General features: G+C 40.0%; 1 protein-coding gene across 2 annotated transcripts in view; it reads right to left on the reverse strand.

Annotated features, from left to right (window-relative positions):
* Positions 1-1164: 1164 nt before the first annotated feature.
* Positions 1165-17308, reverse strand: part of EPAS1 (endothelial PAS domain protein 1) — a 166401-nt gene continuing 150257 nt past the window's right edge. For both annotated transcript variants that reach the window (XM_073672055.1, XM_073672056.1), the window contains exons 14-17: positions 16682-16805; positions 14975-15092; positions 12020-12193; positions 1165-10083 (exon numbers count right to left, since the gene is read on the reverse strand). In XM_073672055.1, the coding sequence (XP_073528156.1) occupies positions 9932-10083; positions 12020-12193; positions 14975-15092; positions 16682-16805 (568 nt within the window). In that variant the 3' untranslated portion in view covers positions 1165-9931. The remainder of the gene's footprint in view (positions 10084-12019; positions 12194-14974; positions 15093-16681; positions 16806-17308) is intronic.

Here is a 17308-nt window from a genome sequence, read left to right on the forward strand (position 1 = left end):
CCAATGTCCCCACTGCCATGAGATCTTCCCGGAGCTCCTTCCTTCTTGTCCTTGGGTTAGCCTTGACTCTTCGGACAAGCCTGGCCTCGGCACGGGAGGACACTTTCAAAGGCTGTCCAGGCCGTGGCAGGCTAACAGTAGTTCCATAAGCCTTCCACTTACGGATGATGCTCCCAACAGTGGAGACAGGTAGGCCCAACTCCTTGGAAAGGGTTTTGTACCCCTTGCCAGCCTTGTGACCCTCCACGATCTTGTCTCTGATGGCCTTGGAATGCTCCTTTGTCTTTCCCATGTTGACCATGTCTGAGTGCTGTTCACAAGTTTGGGGAGGGTCTTAAATAGTCAGAAAAGGCTGGCAAAAGAGATCTTTAATCCACACATGTGAAGCTCATTATTCTTGGTGCCTGAACTACTTCTTAATACTTTAGGGGGACCAAACAGAATTCTTGTGGTTTGAGGGGTTGAATAATAAATGACTCTCTGAATTAACTTTTAACGTTTTAAAAAACAAAACAAAAAAAAAACAAAAACAAAAGTTGCTGCAGTGCATTTCCCACTTCCAGGCTGATCTACAGTATAAATGTCACAATGCCAAGTTAATTCCGCATGTGTCAACCAGCTAAATCTGCAGGGGGTTGAATACTACTTGTAGGCACTGTATATAGTGTACTCACTTATTATGTATAGCATCGCCCTTAGTTATATAGTTTCCTCTTTTATTATGTATAACACCCTCCCTTATTATGTACCTTCCTCTCTAGCTCTAGGTCACAGGGGATCATACTGTGTTGGGGTCAGCATACTTTGCCCTGGGAGTTGAGGTGGGGTACAGTAGGGCCATTATACTGCGCATGTGGAGGAATTCACCATGGGGGTTTCATACTGTGTTTGGGGGGCATTTTTGTTGGCATCAGTCTTCATGGCGCAATAAAGCGGGATCTAGGACTTCAGCAGGAGGAAAATTACTATGTAAAGGCTGGAAAGTTGTGAGATCTGCTCTTCTGTGACCCCAACAATTATTTACATTTTTTTTAGGGAGGGGGGGCCCAATTAGAATTTCTGCTATGGGCCCCCATGATTCCTATGTACGCCCCTGCACACATACAGTATAAACCGCTCACCACAGTCATTGCCTAAAATCTATTACAGACTGACGACCCACAATGAAAGATCAGTATACTTTAATAATGCATCAAGTGTCAAAATACATTTCTGTATCAATCACTTTCCATACAGTAAAAACAGCATCAATTTCAGCCAGATAGTGTTGCTTTAAGAAATCATGAAGTCTGACGTTAGGTCCGGTGAGATACCAGTCCTCTGATTGTCTGATGTCGCTTAGTAAACCACTATGGATGTCAATGCGCTCTCTACTTAGCTCAACAGGCGGTAAAACAACATTATTCAAGTTCGATTAACCCTTCAAGTGCTTTACACCAATAGCCCCAAAAAAACTTTCTAAGGACACTAAATAATTCAGCATACAAAGTGTGACACAGAATTCATTTGGTTTAATGTCACAACAATCCTTTTTCTGGAAAAAAAATAAAAGCACAAGGACACTAGACGCAGAAAAGGTGACAGCAGAGATTAAATCATATATTTTTCAGGACATATCAGACGTCATTTAAAAAAAAATAGACAAATTATTGATTTTTTACAATATATTTCACCTGTTTTCTGCACACAGTGGAGCTACAAACTAGGGTATTTTCATATTTGGCGGAATTGCTGCAGATCGTCATCGCAGGAGGCTGGGTGATACAGAAACCACCCTCCAAAGCGCCAGGGAAGTGGAGTATAGTTTTTCTAAAATAGAAGCAAATCCTCACCAAAATCCATGCTTTTGGTGTGTATTCGACATGTGTTACCAAAATTTTATGCAGCAAATCTGCTACTTGTGAATAATATAATGTCTCATCATGTCATTAAAATCATCATCATTGATGATCTGAAAAAAAGACAGCTATCGTTAAAAGGTAAAAGTATAGAAATCCAGAGAAATTGTGCGTAAAATAATTTTTGTTTCATAGTAAACAAAAAAGTTGGAATGGTTATCAGATAAGGGAACTTTTCTTAATTTATATTCAGGCTAAAATGATTTACTGTTACAAAGCTGGTAGAGCATCATACATTTTCTATGGTTCTTTACTCCAGCACCTTTGTATGGTAGCATACCATATTTTTCTTCCAAATTTCATTTAAATCCATGAAAAAAAATCTCAGTATGAAGTCTTAAGCAAACGGAAGGTAGGGGATAAATGTATGATTGCTAAGGATTGACCACTAGGAACCCCACAAATCCTGAAAATGGGGTCCAGAATTCTCTTTGTGCATAAAGTCAACCAACATTCCACAGAACTGATCGAACGGAGATAAGACCCCCAGCAATCATTCATCTATCATCTATACTACAAATAGATGAACTGTAAATTGAAGTAGTACAGCATCTGACTTTGAAAGCATTTTTTACTGTTTTTTTCTTTTATTATATATTTTTTTCCATTTACTTTTTTTTTACATTTAACTTTCAACAATTTTCTTAATTTTTCACATTTTTAAATGGGTTGAATATTGGATTTCTCTGAAACACGGCTGCCTCCACTGTGGGGAGATAACAGGTATACAGAAGTGAATCATCTACTTAAGTCCTATGGATAATATTGGACTTCAGTAAGCTTATTCTATACATAGTTAGTTACCTGATCTTTGAAGCCTGGCCTGAGAATAGAGATTTAAAGGCTTGAGTGTCAAAATGGCGTAAAAAACAAACAGCCAATCAGACTCTGACATAGTATCAACAGAGTGACTGACCGCTATGGGGATGCATAACGCGTCTTCTCCTTACACTGTGTTCTAGCCTTCAAATTCTTCTTCACCAGGTAGTGCATAAAAAATATTGCTAGGATCCCAATCTCATCACCACCGCTTCATTATATAATCTGAAGGCACATATTACAAAGTTTAAAAAGGAAAAAAAAATCTATATAAACTTTAATCAAACATCCTTAATAAAAAAAAAAATAGGTAGGTTAAAGTCAAAATGCACAAAATAATCACAAACATCTTCTCAAGTTTTCCCAATTGTCCAAAAACGCTACATAATTCATGTGTTGAGTTGGAATGGCCTGGTGGAGCTCAGATATTATGGGTTCACCACACTCTCTAAATTATGGGTTTGGCCCAGTTACTCTTTTACTTTTGTTTTAGGATATTTTTTTAAAGGGCTAAACATTCCTAAAAGACAGTAATAATATTCCGAGGAAATTCTAAACATCATTTATTTGTATTTTTACCCATATATCTTCATGTACAATGAATGATTAAATGCTTCAATTGCATTACTTAAAGAAGACCCATCACTTGCAATAAATATGTAATTTTTTTGCCTGGTATAAATGCTGCTGTTCTCCTGAATCTGCCATTGTTTTTCTCTTGTTCTTGTGCCTCTCGGTTATGGCTCCATTTAAAAAAAATAAATAAATCTGGTGGTCCTCAAGACCGCTCCCACTTGGCTAAAATGACTAGATTTACATATAGGGAAGAGAGAGAAATATCTCAGGAATGGCAACGCTTACAAACAAAAAGAAAAACAATGTCAGATTCCGGAGAGCAGCGGCATTTACACTAAGCATAATAAATAGTGACAAGTCCTCTTTAAACGGGGTTGACTGTTAAGATATATGGACGTCACAGAAGGGACTGCCATCTATTAACCAAAGTGATTACAAAGAGCTTCCCTGTCTCATCCATGTATTACAGTTTTGTCAATTCTTCGGGAAGCCCATCCCAAGGGGAGATGGGCTGCCCCTTTTTTAAACTCCCTAGTTTGCATTTTCAGGCCTCAGAGTTGCCCAGGAGACTTTCTAACTTCTAGATCGTCTCGAATTTTCCCTGAAGACTGATGGTTGTCCTGGGAAAGCTGGCAAGTACAGTATTACATGGTATGCCATTCATTAAAATAGGTGGAGTGTAGGAACTTTCCATTGATCAGAACGGTCGTGCTGTAGTCTGCAAGAGCTGGTGCTTCTTTGCTCGGACTCACAGAGGTGGTCCCATCATTCTATGTCCATATGCCCTAATCAGAAACAGAGGTTTCCATGTCAGATCTGCTCTCGATTTTGCTCACCAAGAAACCCTCAAAAAGCAGTAAAGACAAAGGTGAACCCCACATTTAAGTGTAAAAAGTAAAGAGGCGACTCCATGTATTACTTATATTTTTACTCAAATTTATTGTTAAAGAGGTTGTCCACAATTTTATCATTGATGATCTATCCTTAGGATAGGTCATCAGTGTCTAATCGGTAGGGGTCAGACACGAATAGGATGCGGATGTGTGGTACCCAGCTGCGACCACTATCAGAAGGACCAGCTCCGCAATTGAGCATTTCGGTCTGGAGGCCGCCGAGAATGGCTGATCGGTGGGGCTGCCGGTGTCGGATCCCGACCGATCAGACACTGATGACCTATCCTAAGGATAGCTCATCAGTGATAAAGTAGTGGACAACTTCTTTTAGTGAACTGAACAAATTAGTCTGCAAAATTCTGACCTAGGACATTGGTGGGTAACCTGCATCTCTCTGACAAATGTGAAACTACATCTCCAAGAGTGCCGTGCAGCATGATGGACTTTCTTGTTCCACCGCTTTTGCAGGCCCCTAGGATTATCTGACCTAAAAAAAGCAGTAATACGCATAAAAAAAAAACAACAAAAAACAACAACAGTCCCAATATAAAGCAAAAAAGACGTCAAAGTGCAACATTATTATTCACTAATCTGTTTATAAGGCAATCTGAACGAATATATATTATGTACTGTAAGAACAGTATAATATCCGAATGTTTCGGACATGAGAGTTTGTATGCATTTTTATGGATAAAATTTAATTAAGAGCCATAATTAGGCTTCATTATACTCTTAATTTAGACTTAGGCCTCATGCAGACTTCTGTTTTTCACATCTTCCGTTTTTCATGTAAGTGTTTTTCACATCTTTTTATTGTCTATGTGGCTGTTCACGTGTCCGTGTATTTTTGCGGCCTGAGTGGTCCGCACCAAAACACGGATGCCTGTTTTTGATTTGAGTCACGACTCAAACACACCATGCAAAACTATGGGTTTGTGAAAATCCCGGGCAGCACACCTTAGAACAATTAGAGCTGGAACATGATAGGTTCCTGTGTGCAGATTTTTAATCAGAATCCATGTACAGTTATCAGTGAAAGTGATTGGTTGCTATGGGCAACAGGGACACAGATGGAAAGGAGTATGACTGCAAGAGCAGATGACACAGTTAGCCTGCTGTCCATTACCATAGCGACACATAGTTCCGCATAGTTGCTTCATTTTGGATTTTAGCTTATGTTGAAGCAAAATATACTTATAACGGAAGCTGACAAAATATAAAACGGAGTAGTTTTAAACCACCCTGGGACAGATTTAGCAAAACTGTCTAAAAGAAAAAAAATGCCTATAGTAACCAATCACAGAGCAGCTTTCATTTTACCAGAGCAGGTTAAGAAATGTTAGCTGATCCCTGATTGGTTGCTATGGGCAACAAATGAGAATTTTTCTTTTGGATAGTTTTGATAAATGGGGCCCGCGATTATACTGAATGCTGGCATAGATAAGATTATTACTGTTTACCTCAGCGTCCAGGATGCTTCCTGGGATGCAGTATATCATCAAACTGCAAAAAATCATTTCACATTTTATTTGAAGGGGGTTCTTCGGGAGGTTTTGTTTGAACAAGGTCTGAATCGAAAACTGCCACCACTGCTGTTAGGGGAGGGAAGGGGTTAAAAAATATCCTCCGCATTGGTCTTGTGTTCTGATGCCATCTGGAGACCTATGATTGGCTTCATGTGTCATGACCTACGTCACCCACCACGTAACCATGTGATGCTTTCGATTGACCTCCGATTGGCTTCAGCGCCAAAATGGAGCGGTGTCAGAACAGAAGACCGGCATAGAGTACCGGGGAGCTGCGGACTAGTGGTAAGGATAGGTGAGGATAGGTGATTATGAAGATTTTTTTAACCCGTTCCCAGCCTTTAAAAGAATCCAGCAAAATGGTGGGAGCATAGCCGTCATTTTATTGAATTTGTGAGAAGTCAAATCCAGAAAATTTGGATCGTGGCAAATCTGAATTTTGGTGAGGTCCAACTCTTGACTGAAGCACCATGTCCCCTTCACTGTTTACAGGGCATTAGGCACAGCGCCATACTTTTTGCCAGTGACTGTGGCTGGTATCACAGCTCAATCACATAAATGTGCATGCGACTGAACTACTGTAAGTTCTTAGAAGTAGAATTGGTGCGAATCAATTCACAGAATCCGGCCCAACAGCCAGCATGGATTTATGGCATAATTATAGACTATTCTGCCCGCGAACATCCCTGATTTGCCACGCTGTCACGCAGATAACATCTACCGTCTGACAGCCACAGATTACTGATGTGGCCACTGGACTGAATCCTGTGAATCCATTCAAACCATCTCTAGTTATAAACAATGACTCAATCAACATTTTTAATGGGACCCAATTGTCTATAAGTATGCCATAAATGTACGGTAGACATGAGCCCACCAGTGTGTCCCACATCTATCTTGAGTCAATGGAGAGGTGGCGGGGGTCCCGTTCTTGAAATAGATGATGGTCCCATTGGTGGGATCCACATCTACCATATATTTTTTTAAATATGCCAAAAATATACGAGGTTGGAGCACCTACAATAAGGTAACATTCGCATCTAAGACCCCTGAGGACGAACATAAACAATCCTGAATTAGATAACGTGAAACAGAGAAGAGGGCATGTTATTGCTTCATACATCAGCATGATGACTGGGTTAGTCCAAGTTCCTGAGTATGACAAGGGGCCATCTTGGTAGCCACCAATGAGCCACCACAGTAACGTTACTTTGTACTGGTAAAAAAGCTGAATACAATGCCCAAGCTAATTAATGATATCGCTGTACGACCCAACTTTTTGCACTTGAAGAGCAATCAATTAACACAGTATAAGCTATAAAACAGTTCTGAGACCCTGAATCACGTGTGTGTATACGCTGTATATAGATAAATAAATCGGTATAATAAAAAAAGAGATTGATAGCGTAATGCAGGTTAGGTATTCAGTATATTGCATGTAAATGTAAATCCATCGTTAACGAGGGTAGGCAGCTACTCTATGGGCTAACAAGTTACACCTATAGATCCACCATCTCTGTCGGTAAAATTAAAACTGATGTCTTGCCACCAGTACAGTCCAAAACCAAGTTGAGACTTTAGGCGTTGCCCCCTTTAATGTCTTGCCCCCAGGACAGCCCAAAACCAAGTTGAGACTTTAGGCGCTGCACCCTTTAATGTCTTGCCCCCAGGACAGCCCAAAACCAAGTTGAGACTTTAGGGGTTGACCCCTTAAGACCGAGACAGGCTCGAATTAGCTGAAAAATTTTCCCCAAAAAATCAGAACAATCCCAGTAAATTGAGGACAGTTGGCAACTATGGATTCACTAGTCATCAATGATTTCTAGTGGCTGTATGAATACGGCCTAGCCAATGGCTTCATTTGTATTGTTAATGATGGATGTGAAAAATTGCCATTATAATGTGTGACTAGTGTTTTTAATAGATTCCTTTGGATAGACAGTATAATGCCTCATATATCAGCTGCTACATTTAAGAAAATAAAACATCTGAGCAAGAATCGCATGTGAAATAAAATATACATACAAAAACAATGTACTGTACCAATAAAAAGAAGCCTTTACCTAAAGTATTAATGGTTAAACGCAATATATGTTAATTGTCTACACATACAGATCATATACAGATAATTATGGTAAATTGTGCAACATTACATGTCCCCTGTAGTTCACCATTAACCCCCTGTAGACAGGTAGATTAGTAACAACGGGATAACATCTAAGTAGTATATATATTTATAAAAAAAATGAGATAAAACAATGTCAACGTGAACCATATACAGAAATGTAGCAATGTGATCAGTCATTTCTCAAATTATGTAAAAAAAAAAAAAATCTTTGAAATATGATGAGACAGGTGCTAATAATGGCAAGTAACTTGTATTAAAAGGCTTGTTCAAGATTTAAAAAAATATATATATATAGCGCCACACCTGTCCACAGGCTATTTGTGGTATTGCAGTTCATACCCAATCACTTCAGTGAAGCTAAACTGCAATGCCAGCTGTGGACAGGTGTGACGCTGTTTGTGCTAGATTTTTTTGTAATCATGGACAGTAAAATGCTTCTGAGAATAGGAGAGGTCTACCAAAATTGGTGCAAGGAAAAAGTAGAGCTGGCTATAGCAACCAATGGCATTGCAGCTTTTATCTTCCAAAGAGCCGTGTAAATATAAGAGCTGGAATCTAATTGGTCACTGTGGGCAACTGCTTTCATTTTTGCACCACTCTTGATAAATTTAGTGCAAAATAGCTGTGTTAATTTCAGACACAGATGCGACCACAATAAATTGTGTTAATGTGTATACAAATTGTGTTTTCCATCTCGATAATTAGTGTTATTCTTATAGAGCAAACATAAAAGTCTGACTGAGTTGAGTTTCTTAAAGGTACACTAAAGTGGATACGGCAGAGACAAGCTAGCAACAATAGCTCTTTGGAAAATCCCTGCTTGTTAGAAGTGTACCTTGACAAAAGGCTGATCACAAAGTGTCCCTATTCTGGAACTCCCAGTGATCAGCTCTAATCTGTGGGTAAAAGAGGCAGTAAGTGTTAATATTATCTGCAGCACCCCCAATGGGGAGAAGAAGCATTACACAATGCCTATTCAAATTCTGCATTGTCAGAGTGTGAGATGCTCTGTGTTACCATTTTCTGCTCTGTCCAAATGATGAGGGTCCTGAACAGAGAACCCCTCTATTAACTCAGTATTCACTAATCAGGTGCATACAAGAGGTTTTTTTTCTACCTCTTTCAATAAAAAACAGTCCCATATCAGAATCTGAGGGTTCAAAGATTACATTAAAAAAGAAGTCTTTTTTTAAGTCTTCTCCTCTGCAGCTATAATGACTGGAACATGAAGGTGCGGGTTTTGAGCTGCCCTTTCAGCAATGAAAACAATGAAAGATAAGCCCCACCCATGAGGAGTCAATCGGAAAAATTACATTTTTTCTTTAAGTATTTTTCAGATATTGATAAAAACTCTGTGTCCAAATGTAGTGACCCTTTAATATCTTGGTCTAGCTTATAGATAACCCATTCCTGGTCCCTTCTCTCAGACTCTATGTTGCCATTTACAGCACTTAATTCAATACCAGAGATAGAGAAATGACCCTGAATTGCGGTGGGGACTTCAAAACCGCAAAAAAATGATTTATATAATTGGTCACAATTATTATAGGAATGTCAAATTTGCTATTCTATGGCTTATATATATATATATATATATATATGTGTATATATATATATATAAATATTTTTTATAACTCTTTTCTGTTATTAAAAACTAAAAAACAAACAAAAACAAAATATGACATTGCAAAATGTATTTGAATTTTCCTATTTGTGACAGTAACAACTTCCATTTTCTCTATGAATTCTGCACAATAAACAAGATATATGCACCATAAGATCAATTGTGGGCACTTAAAAAAATATAAGTTAACTTTACGCTGGTGTAAGAATGTGTAAAACAAAGTCTATACTATACAATCTGTTATTAAAATAAAGAAAAATACAGCAGGTAAAAACATAGATGCATGTCTTATCTTTTTTAATATCACGCCATTTCCATAAGGCCGCTATTTGGTAATGTGAACAAAGGTCCATATGTGAGTAAATTCAGTAAAACTCTTTTATCAGTGATAGAAATTGTCTACTTGTAAAATAGATTTAGAAACTGAAGCTTTGTATTTGAACAGTCGAAGAATAACTTGTCTCTCTTCAGGTGGTCTGGTCCAGTGCTCTGAGGAGGTCGCTGCCTTGCAGGAGGTTGGAGCTGCCCAATACTGGCACATTAACCTCACAGTCATATCTTGTCAGTTCTGGCAACAGGTAAGGCTCAAAGGATGACCCGATGAGACGGTTGGTCAAAGCTGTAACGAGACACATACAGAAATGATTAATTTTGACTTGGTTCCAGTGCCGTGTCATAAGCCGTGGCATAGCTATAGGGCACACATGCCAAACTCTGACCCTTGGGACAAATCTGGCCCGCAGGGTGGTTTTATTTGGTCCGCGACAGAACCACCACCCCTATGTGGGGCCATTATTCTGTATGGAGGACTATGTGGGGCCATTATTCTGTATAGAGGACTATGTGGGGCCATTATTCTGTATGGAGGACTATGCGGGGCCCAATATACTGTATGGAGGGCTATATGGGGCCCATTATTCTGAATGGAGGACTATGTAGAGCCCATTATTCTGTATGGAGGACTATGTGGGGCCATTATTCTGTATGGAGGACTATGTGGGGCCATAATTCTGTATGGAGGACTATGTGGGGCCATTATACTGTATGGAGGACTATGTGGGCCCATTATTCTGTATGGAGGGCTATGTGGGGCCCATTATTCTGTATGGAGGGCTATGTGGGGCCCATTATACTGTATGGAGGACTATGTGGGGCCATTATTCTGTATGGAGGACTATGTAGAGCCCATTATTCTGTATGGAGGACTATGTGGGGCCCATTATTCTGTATGGAGGACTATGTGGGGCCATAATTCTGTATGGAGGACTATGTGGGGCCATTATACTGTATGGAGGACTATGTGGGCCCATTATTCTGTATGGAGGGCTATGTGGGGCCCATTATACTGTATGGAGGACTATGTGGGGCCCATTATTCAATATGGAGGACTATGTGGGGCTCATTATACTGTATACTGGTTGGCCCACGACTTTGTCCAAGTTTTTCATTTTGGCATTTTGAGAATCAACCGGTAGTGCACATTTACGGCCAATGCTCCATTCACTTCTGTACATGCATGACCACAGATAATAAATGAATTGGTGGTCACGCATGCACAGTATTGGTCACATGTAGGGATGGGTCCCATGTTGTTGGGATCAATAGTGGCCTCAGTGATTAGACCCCTTGCGATCACCCATTTATTGTTGGCATCGAAAGGAATTCCAGCTACTTTATTTTTTTACATAATATGTACTTCCTTCTTAACCTGTCCTACCTATTGGTGGGGTCCAGGTTCTGAGACTCCCATTGATCACTCAAAAAGCCACTCTGTAGTGGGATGCTCAGAAGGCAGAATCGCTGGGCCCCACAGAATGGAATAAGGGTTCACAGACATTTAAAAAACCCATACACAGCTCTGTGTGCGCACTCATGCAGGCTATCATACGGACCCCCACCAATTGGCAGGATATGTTAGGAAGGAACTAGACATTAAGTAAAAATATGGCCCCGATTCATTAAAGCTTTTATGCCAGAAATCTGCCGTAAAAAGATTTAAAAAGTCACAATTTTGTTACGCAATGCATAACATTTTCGCGCAAATCTGACAAAGTGTGTAGATCTGGGGCGAGATGTGGGTGTGGTGCCCCTCACTCATCAAATTCAATGCAAGCAACAGTGTTCCTTACGCCACAAATCTTACTCCGGTAACTGACTGACATAAGATTTGTCACACTTTATGGCGTGCGCCTGTTAATAAATCAGGCGCTTCATACTCCACTCTGCCCGCTCGTTAAGACTGGCGTGAAAAATGCCAGTCTTGATGAATGAGGGCCACAGTGATAGCTACACTTTATGGTTTTACCATTGAACACATTTCAAAAAGAGAATCTTCACCATTTCTCATGATGTCATTATTAAGTCCAAAATCCTCTGTTGATGAATTTCTTAATATACCTTTATAGCGGTCAGAGCTGATATAAAGCTCCAAAGCCCCTGAATAGATAGCGTTATAATAGACATGAACCCTGGCCCTGATATTACTGAAGACAAACAGCTGGAAATTCAACAAAAGAATGAAAAAAAAAATCACTTAAAAATCAAGAATAATTTACCTTTAGCTTTTTGGGATTGTGGCATGTTGTATTCATGGAAGTTACAGCTGAAATATGCACCTGGGTAAAGGTTTCTCCTGTCGTCTCTTGAGTTTGATACGCAGTGTTGTTGTGACTGTGATTGTGGGTTAATATGGGGGCTTACTCCCCTGTGCCTATTACAGATGTACTCATCTAGAATCATAAAAACATTGTGTAAAATTAAGACACTGCTCAAAAAAATAAAGGGAACACTTAAACAACAGAATATAACTCCAAGTAAATCAAACTTCTGTGAAATCAAACTGTCCACTTAGGAAGCAACACTGATTGACAATCAATTTCACATGCTGTTGTGCAAATGGAATAGACAATAGATGGAAATTATTGGCAATTATCAAGACACACTCAATAAAGGAGTGGTTCTGCAGGTGGGGACCACAGACCACATCTCAGTACCAATGCTTTCTGGCTGATGTTTTGGTCACTTTTGAATGTTGGTTGTGCTTTCACACTCGTGGTAGCATGAGACGGACTCTACAACCCACAGAAGTTGCTCAGGTAGTGCAGCTCATCCAGGATGGCACATCAATGTGAGCTGTGGTAAGAAGACTTGCTGTGTCTGTCAGCATAGTGTCCAGAGGCTGGAGGCGCTACCAGGAGACAGGCCAGTACACCAGGAGATGTGGGGGGGCCGTAGGAGGGCAACAACCCAGCAGCAGGACCGCTACCTCCGCCTTTGTGCAAGGAGGAACAGGAGGAGCACTGCCAGAGCCCTGCAAAATGACCTCCAGCAGGCCACAAATGTGCATGTGTCTGCACAAATGGTTAGAAACTGACTCCATGAGGGTGGTATGAGGACCCGACGTCCTCAGATGGGGGTTGTGCTCACAGCCCAACACCGTGCAGGACGCTTGGCATTTGCCACAGAACACCAGGATTGGCAAAGTCGCCACTGGCGTCCTGTGCTCTTCACGGATGAAAGCAGGTTCACACTGAGCACATGTGACAGAGTCTGGAGACGCCGTGGAGAGTGATCTGCTGCCGGCAACATCCTTCAGCATGACCGGTTTGGCAGTGGGTCAGTAATGGTGTGGGGTGGCACTTTGGAGGGCCGCACAGCCCTCCATGTGCTCGCCAGATGTAGCCTGACTGCCATTAGGTACCAAGATGAGATCCTCAGACCCCTTGTGAGACAATATGCTGGTGCGGTTGGCCCTGGGTTCCTCCTAATGCAGGACAATGCCAGACCTCATGTGGCTGGAGTGTGTCAGCAGTTCCTGCAAGATGAAGGCATTGAAGCTATGGACTGGCCCGCCCGTTCCCCAGACCTGAATCCGATTGAGCACATCTGGGACATCATGTCTCACTCCATCCACCAACGTCACGTTGCACCACAGACTGTCCAGGAGTTGGCGGATGCTTTAGTCCAGGTCTGGGAGGAGATCCCACAGGAGACCATCCGCAACCTCATCAGGAGCAAGCCCAGGCGTTGTAGGGAGGTCATACAGGCACGTGGAGGCCACACACAATACTGAGCCTCATTTTGACTTGTTTTAAGGACATTACATCAAAGTTGGATCAGCCTGTAGTGTGTTTTTCCACTTTAATTTTGGGGGTGACTCCAAATCCAGGCCTCCATTGGTTAATAAATTTGATTTCCATTGATGATTTTTGTGTAATTTTGTTGTCAGCACATTCAGCTTTGTACAGAACAAAGTATTCAATGAGAATATTTCATTCATTCAGATCTAGGATGTGTTATTTGAGTGTTCCCTTTATTTTTTGAGCAGTGTAATAGACTGTGCAATGGGGCCAGGCATACTAGATATATACATGTAAAGTCACTGACATCCCTCTCCCCGCCTGGCACCCTATCGGAGGTCACATGTGCAGTGTGCCTTCTGGAACACCAGCCGGGGTGATGGATGTTGGTGATGATGGTATACACGCCCCTGACACAGGTGAGCCACTAAACGGTATACAGGCTATATAAACCAGCTGAGGACATTGCCCCAGTACCCCTAGACGAAGTTATATGCAAAACACACGTCGGGGTGCTGGACAGTGTTGGTTTCTATGCATGATGGAACATGGTGAGTATAGGAGTCTGACCGCATAACATTTTTTCTATGTGGACAGTAATGGAGGAGGTCTCCTGACTACTTATGGTATTAACTTTAAGTGATTTGTATATATAGCATTGGCTGTCCATATAGGTCTATAAGAACTGTTTGTTATATCCATCTCCATGATGTTTAGTTTTGTCTTATTGACTGTTTATTTATGGTAAATAATGCTTCCATCTTAGCACCTTGCCCTTTTTTTTGAGGTGGTGGGGGTAATGATTTTTTGTCTTTTGTAGTTGTCTTTTTAATGTATGTTAAGTTTGATATAGATTTGCTATCAGGACTAGTGTAATTTATTATAATATACCGTACTTGGCGGTGATTTTAGGATTAAATGTAAAGTCTATATGTATGTGTGTGTATGTGTGTGTATGTGTGTGTATATATATATATATATATATATATATATATATATATATATATGAATATATGCATGTATATACAGTATATATATAGAAAAAATGTAAATTAAATTGTGGCAAGTTTATTAAAAAATGTGTGCCTTTTAATGTTGCGCACATCTAGGACTTTCCCAAAAGTCCAGAAAATGAAATGTATGCCTCATAAAAGATAGATTTTATCCAAAATATGTGCCACTTTCTGAATTTGGTTTTACTAAAATTGCCTAAAGAGGTATCACTTACATTCATAAAGTAGCAACCACATTCTCAACACTTCAAAACTGATTAGTGTATAGACAAGTGCCAATATTTGTGGCTGGCGGGGTTTCAGGCTCGGTTAGTGCCAATAACTGGTGTAGGCTGATTAATAAAAGTGTTCCAACATGTTACCATGAGGCACACAGAACGACTGTCTTTAGATATATATTGTGGATATTTTCCCTTACCAGTGAGTACACTTGTACTCAAGGATTTCTTTTCTGAAACAAGTGGGCGCATTTCTGGTTTGAGATATTTCATACGTTTCCACATCATTGAAGGGATTGTGTGATCTGGTAACTCCCCCTAAAAAGAGACACAATGTGAAATATACACTATGGAGCGCATGTTAAAAACTGCAACATATTGAGAGTGCACTGCACTGACAGATGGAATAGTACCCAGTTGTTAACAAAATAACTTTATAAGAAAAGATGGACCTTAATTATTAGTTCTTGAGGGAGACAATTATGTATTAAAATAAAGAACTGAAGAGAACTACACAGCCTCTTTTAAAAGCATTTCCTCCTAGAATCACCATATAAAAGCTATTGACACCATTGATAAGGAAAACATAATTTCAACATATGTTACTGGTTACGTTTAATTTTAAAAATTGAATTAAGTTTGTGTGCAATTTTCATCCCTTCATTCATATTCATTCTTATTCTTAAGCAGTTTGTAGCCTGGTCCAAGTTTCAGATTTTTCTCTTGTGGGAGTAGCTATCCCAACAATATAGCCTGTAGAGCTTATTTTATTCTATCCTACTTTTCATGTGCGTTCCTGATTTTCTACTGTTTAGTCCCTTCCTGAGACTGTACACTCTTTCTCCTGTGTCCATATTGTGGAGATCTGTGTACAACCCCCTTCCCTGCGGCATTCTCTAACACTGAGAGAAGGGAGAGAGCCAACAGAACTGAGTAGGTGCACTGATGGATTTAGAGGAATCATCAAGGCAAGAGGCAATTTAAAATGCAAACTCACTATTATGAAGTATATGTGAATAAAAATAATATAATATACAGTGAGTGTGCATGTATTACCGGACTGTGACGTTGACCCCTTTACAAAGGCAACGCCGAAACGAGCGTCAGGGTGGGAGCATCTTTTTCCTAGGAGTCTCTGCTGCTACTATTAAGGTATTATGCCTTTATAGCCCAGTGTGTACAATTGTGCCATGTACTTTATTTTCTCCCACTGACCATATATAACCTTATATAGCCATTATACTACTTTACAGCTGTATTTATGTTATACTCTTTTCACTTGTGTTCACTATAAGTGAGCCCTTTTTCTTGTTACATGTTCACCTTATCCCTTGTTCTGATAATAAAGGCTATTTTCTTTTACACTTATTATTTTTGAGTTTATATTTGTCTTTTTGTCAGCACTGATGGATTTGTAGCATTTTTGCAAAACACTAAGCTAAAAAAAAGGACTTACCAGACACTGCAGCAGCAGAATGGCAGACCATTTCTAATAAACACTATTTAGAAAGTTGCTTAACTTTTCATTTGTACATAGTCTTTACGAGAAGGAATGAGCGGACCTGTGGAAGTTCGGGTTCTAGTACCCAAAAGTTCAGTTCGGGCACCAGAACTGTACCCAAACGTGAACCTGAACCCGAACCCCATTGAAAACAATGAGAACCTGAACTATGGAGCTGGAAAATTCTCTCTCTTTCCCAGACTTCTCCCGGAATGCCGAACATTAAAACAAAATTCCGGGAGAAGTCCGTGTTCGGAGTTCATCACTGGACTGGTATGTACTCCAAACTTTTAAGTTCAAGTTCGCTCATCTCTATTTATGAGTCTTTAGTTATCCTTTTCTGTAAACCTTTTTTTTCTTGCTTTAGACCGTTTGTTCCCACTCTCTTTCCTATTTAGTTCCTTACCGCATTGAGCTGTGGAAATCCCTGCTCTCCGTAGTCAAGCTGTCGCTTCCTCTTCATGATGTTGCAGAAAGGGATTTCATTGGGGTGTAAATCTTTGCCCCGCTGACCAAAACTCTCAAGTGATCTGTAAACGAGAGCCCCAGATGTATTTACACTGCGCCTTTATGCTATTTATTAACATGCTACATTGATACATTGTGTTTATTGTAGAACCTTATAAATTCCTCTGTTATAAATTCTACACAACAGATCATAAATGATAATATATCTCCTAATACAACAGGAGCATTTACCCCTAAAAAGCCCCCATAAATATAAGCTCTTAGAATCGCTGTCTAACATTAAAAAAAAAAAAGTGTCAGCGCCAATCTTCTCCGTAGGCTGTGTCTGGAATCGGGAATAAGTTGATGTATCATACACAGCCTAAAGTTTCTTTTAAGCAATTTAATTTCTTTTTCTCAGAAAACTTGCTGACATTCAGTCTTATATACAATATTGCCGGAGGGATATTAATTATGTTTTTGTATAGGATGTTCACACACCCATAATATGGCCAAATTTTAACGTTTGTGTTATGGATAGTGTTGAGCATTCCGATACTGAAATATCGGGTATCGGCCGATATTC

This window comes from Phyllobates terribilis, unplaced genomic scaffold (genome assembly GCF_046119375.1).
Source record: "Phyllobates terribilis strain yellow unplaced genomic scaffold, ASM4611937v1 Scaffold_3__8_contigs__length_932513732, whole genome shotgun sequence".
Classification (NCBI taxonomy): Eukaryota; Metazoa; Chordata; class Amphibia; order Anura; family Dendrobatidae; genus Phyllobates; species Phyllobates terribilis.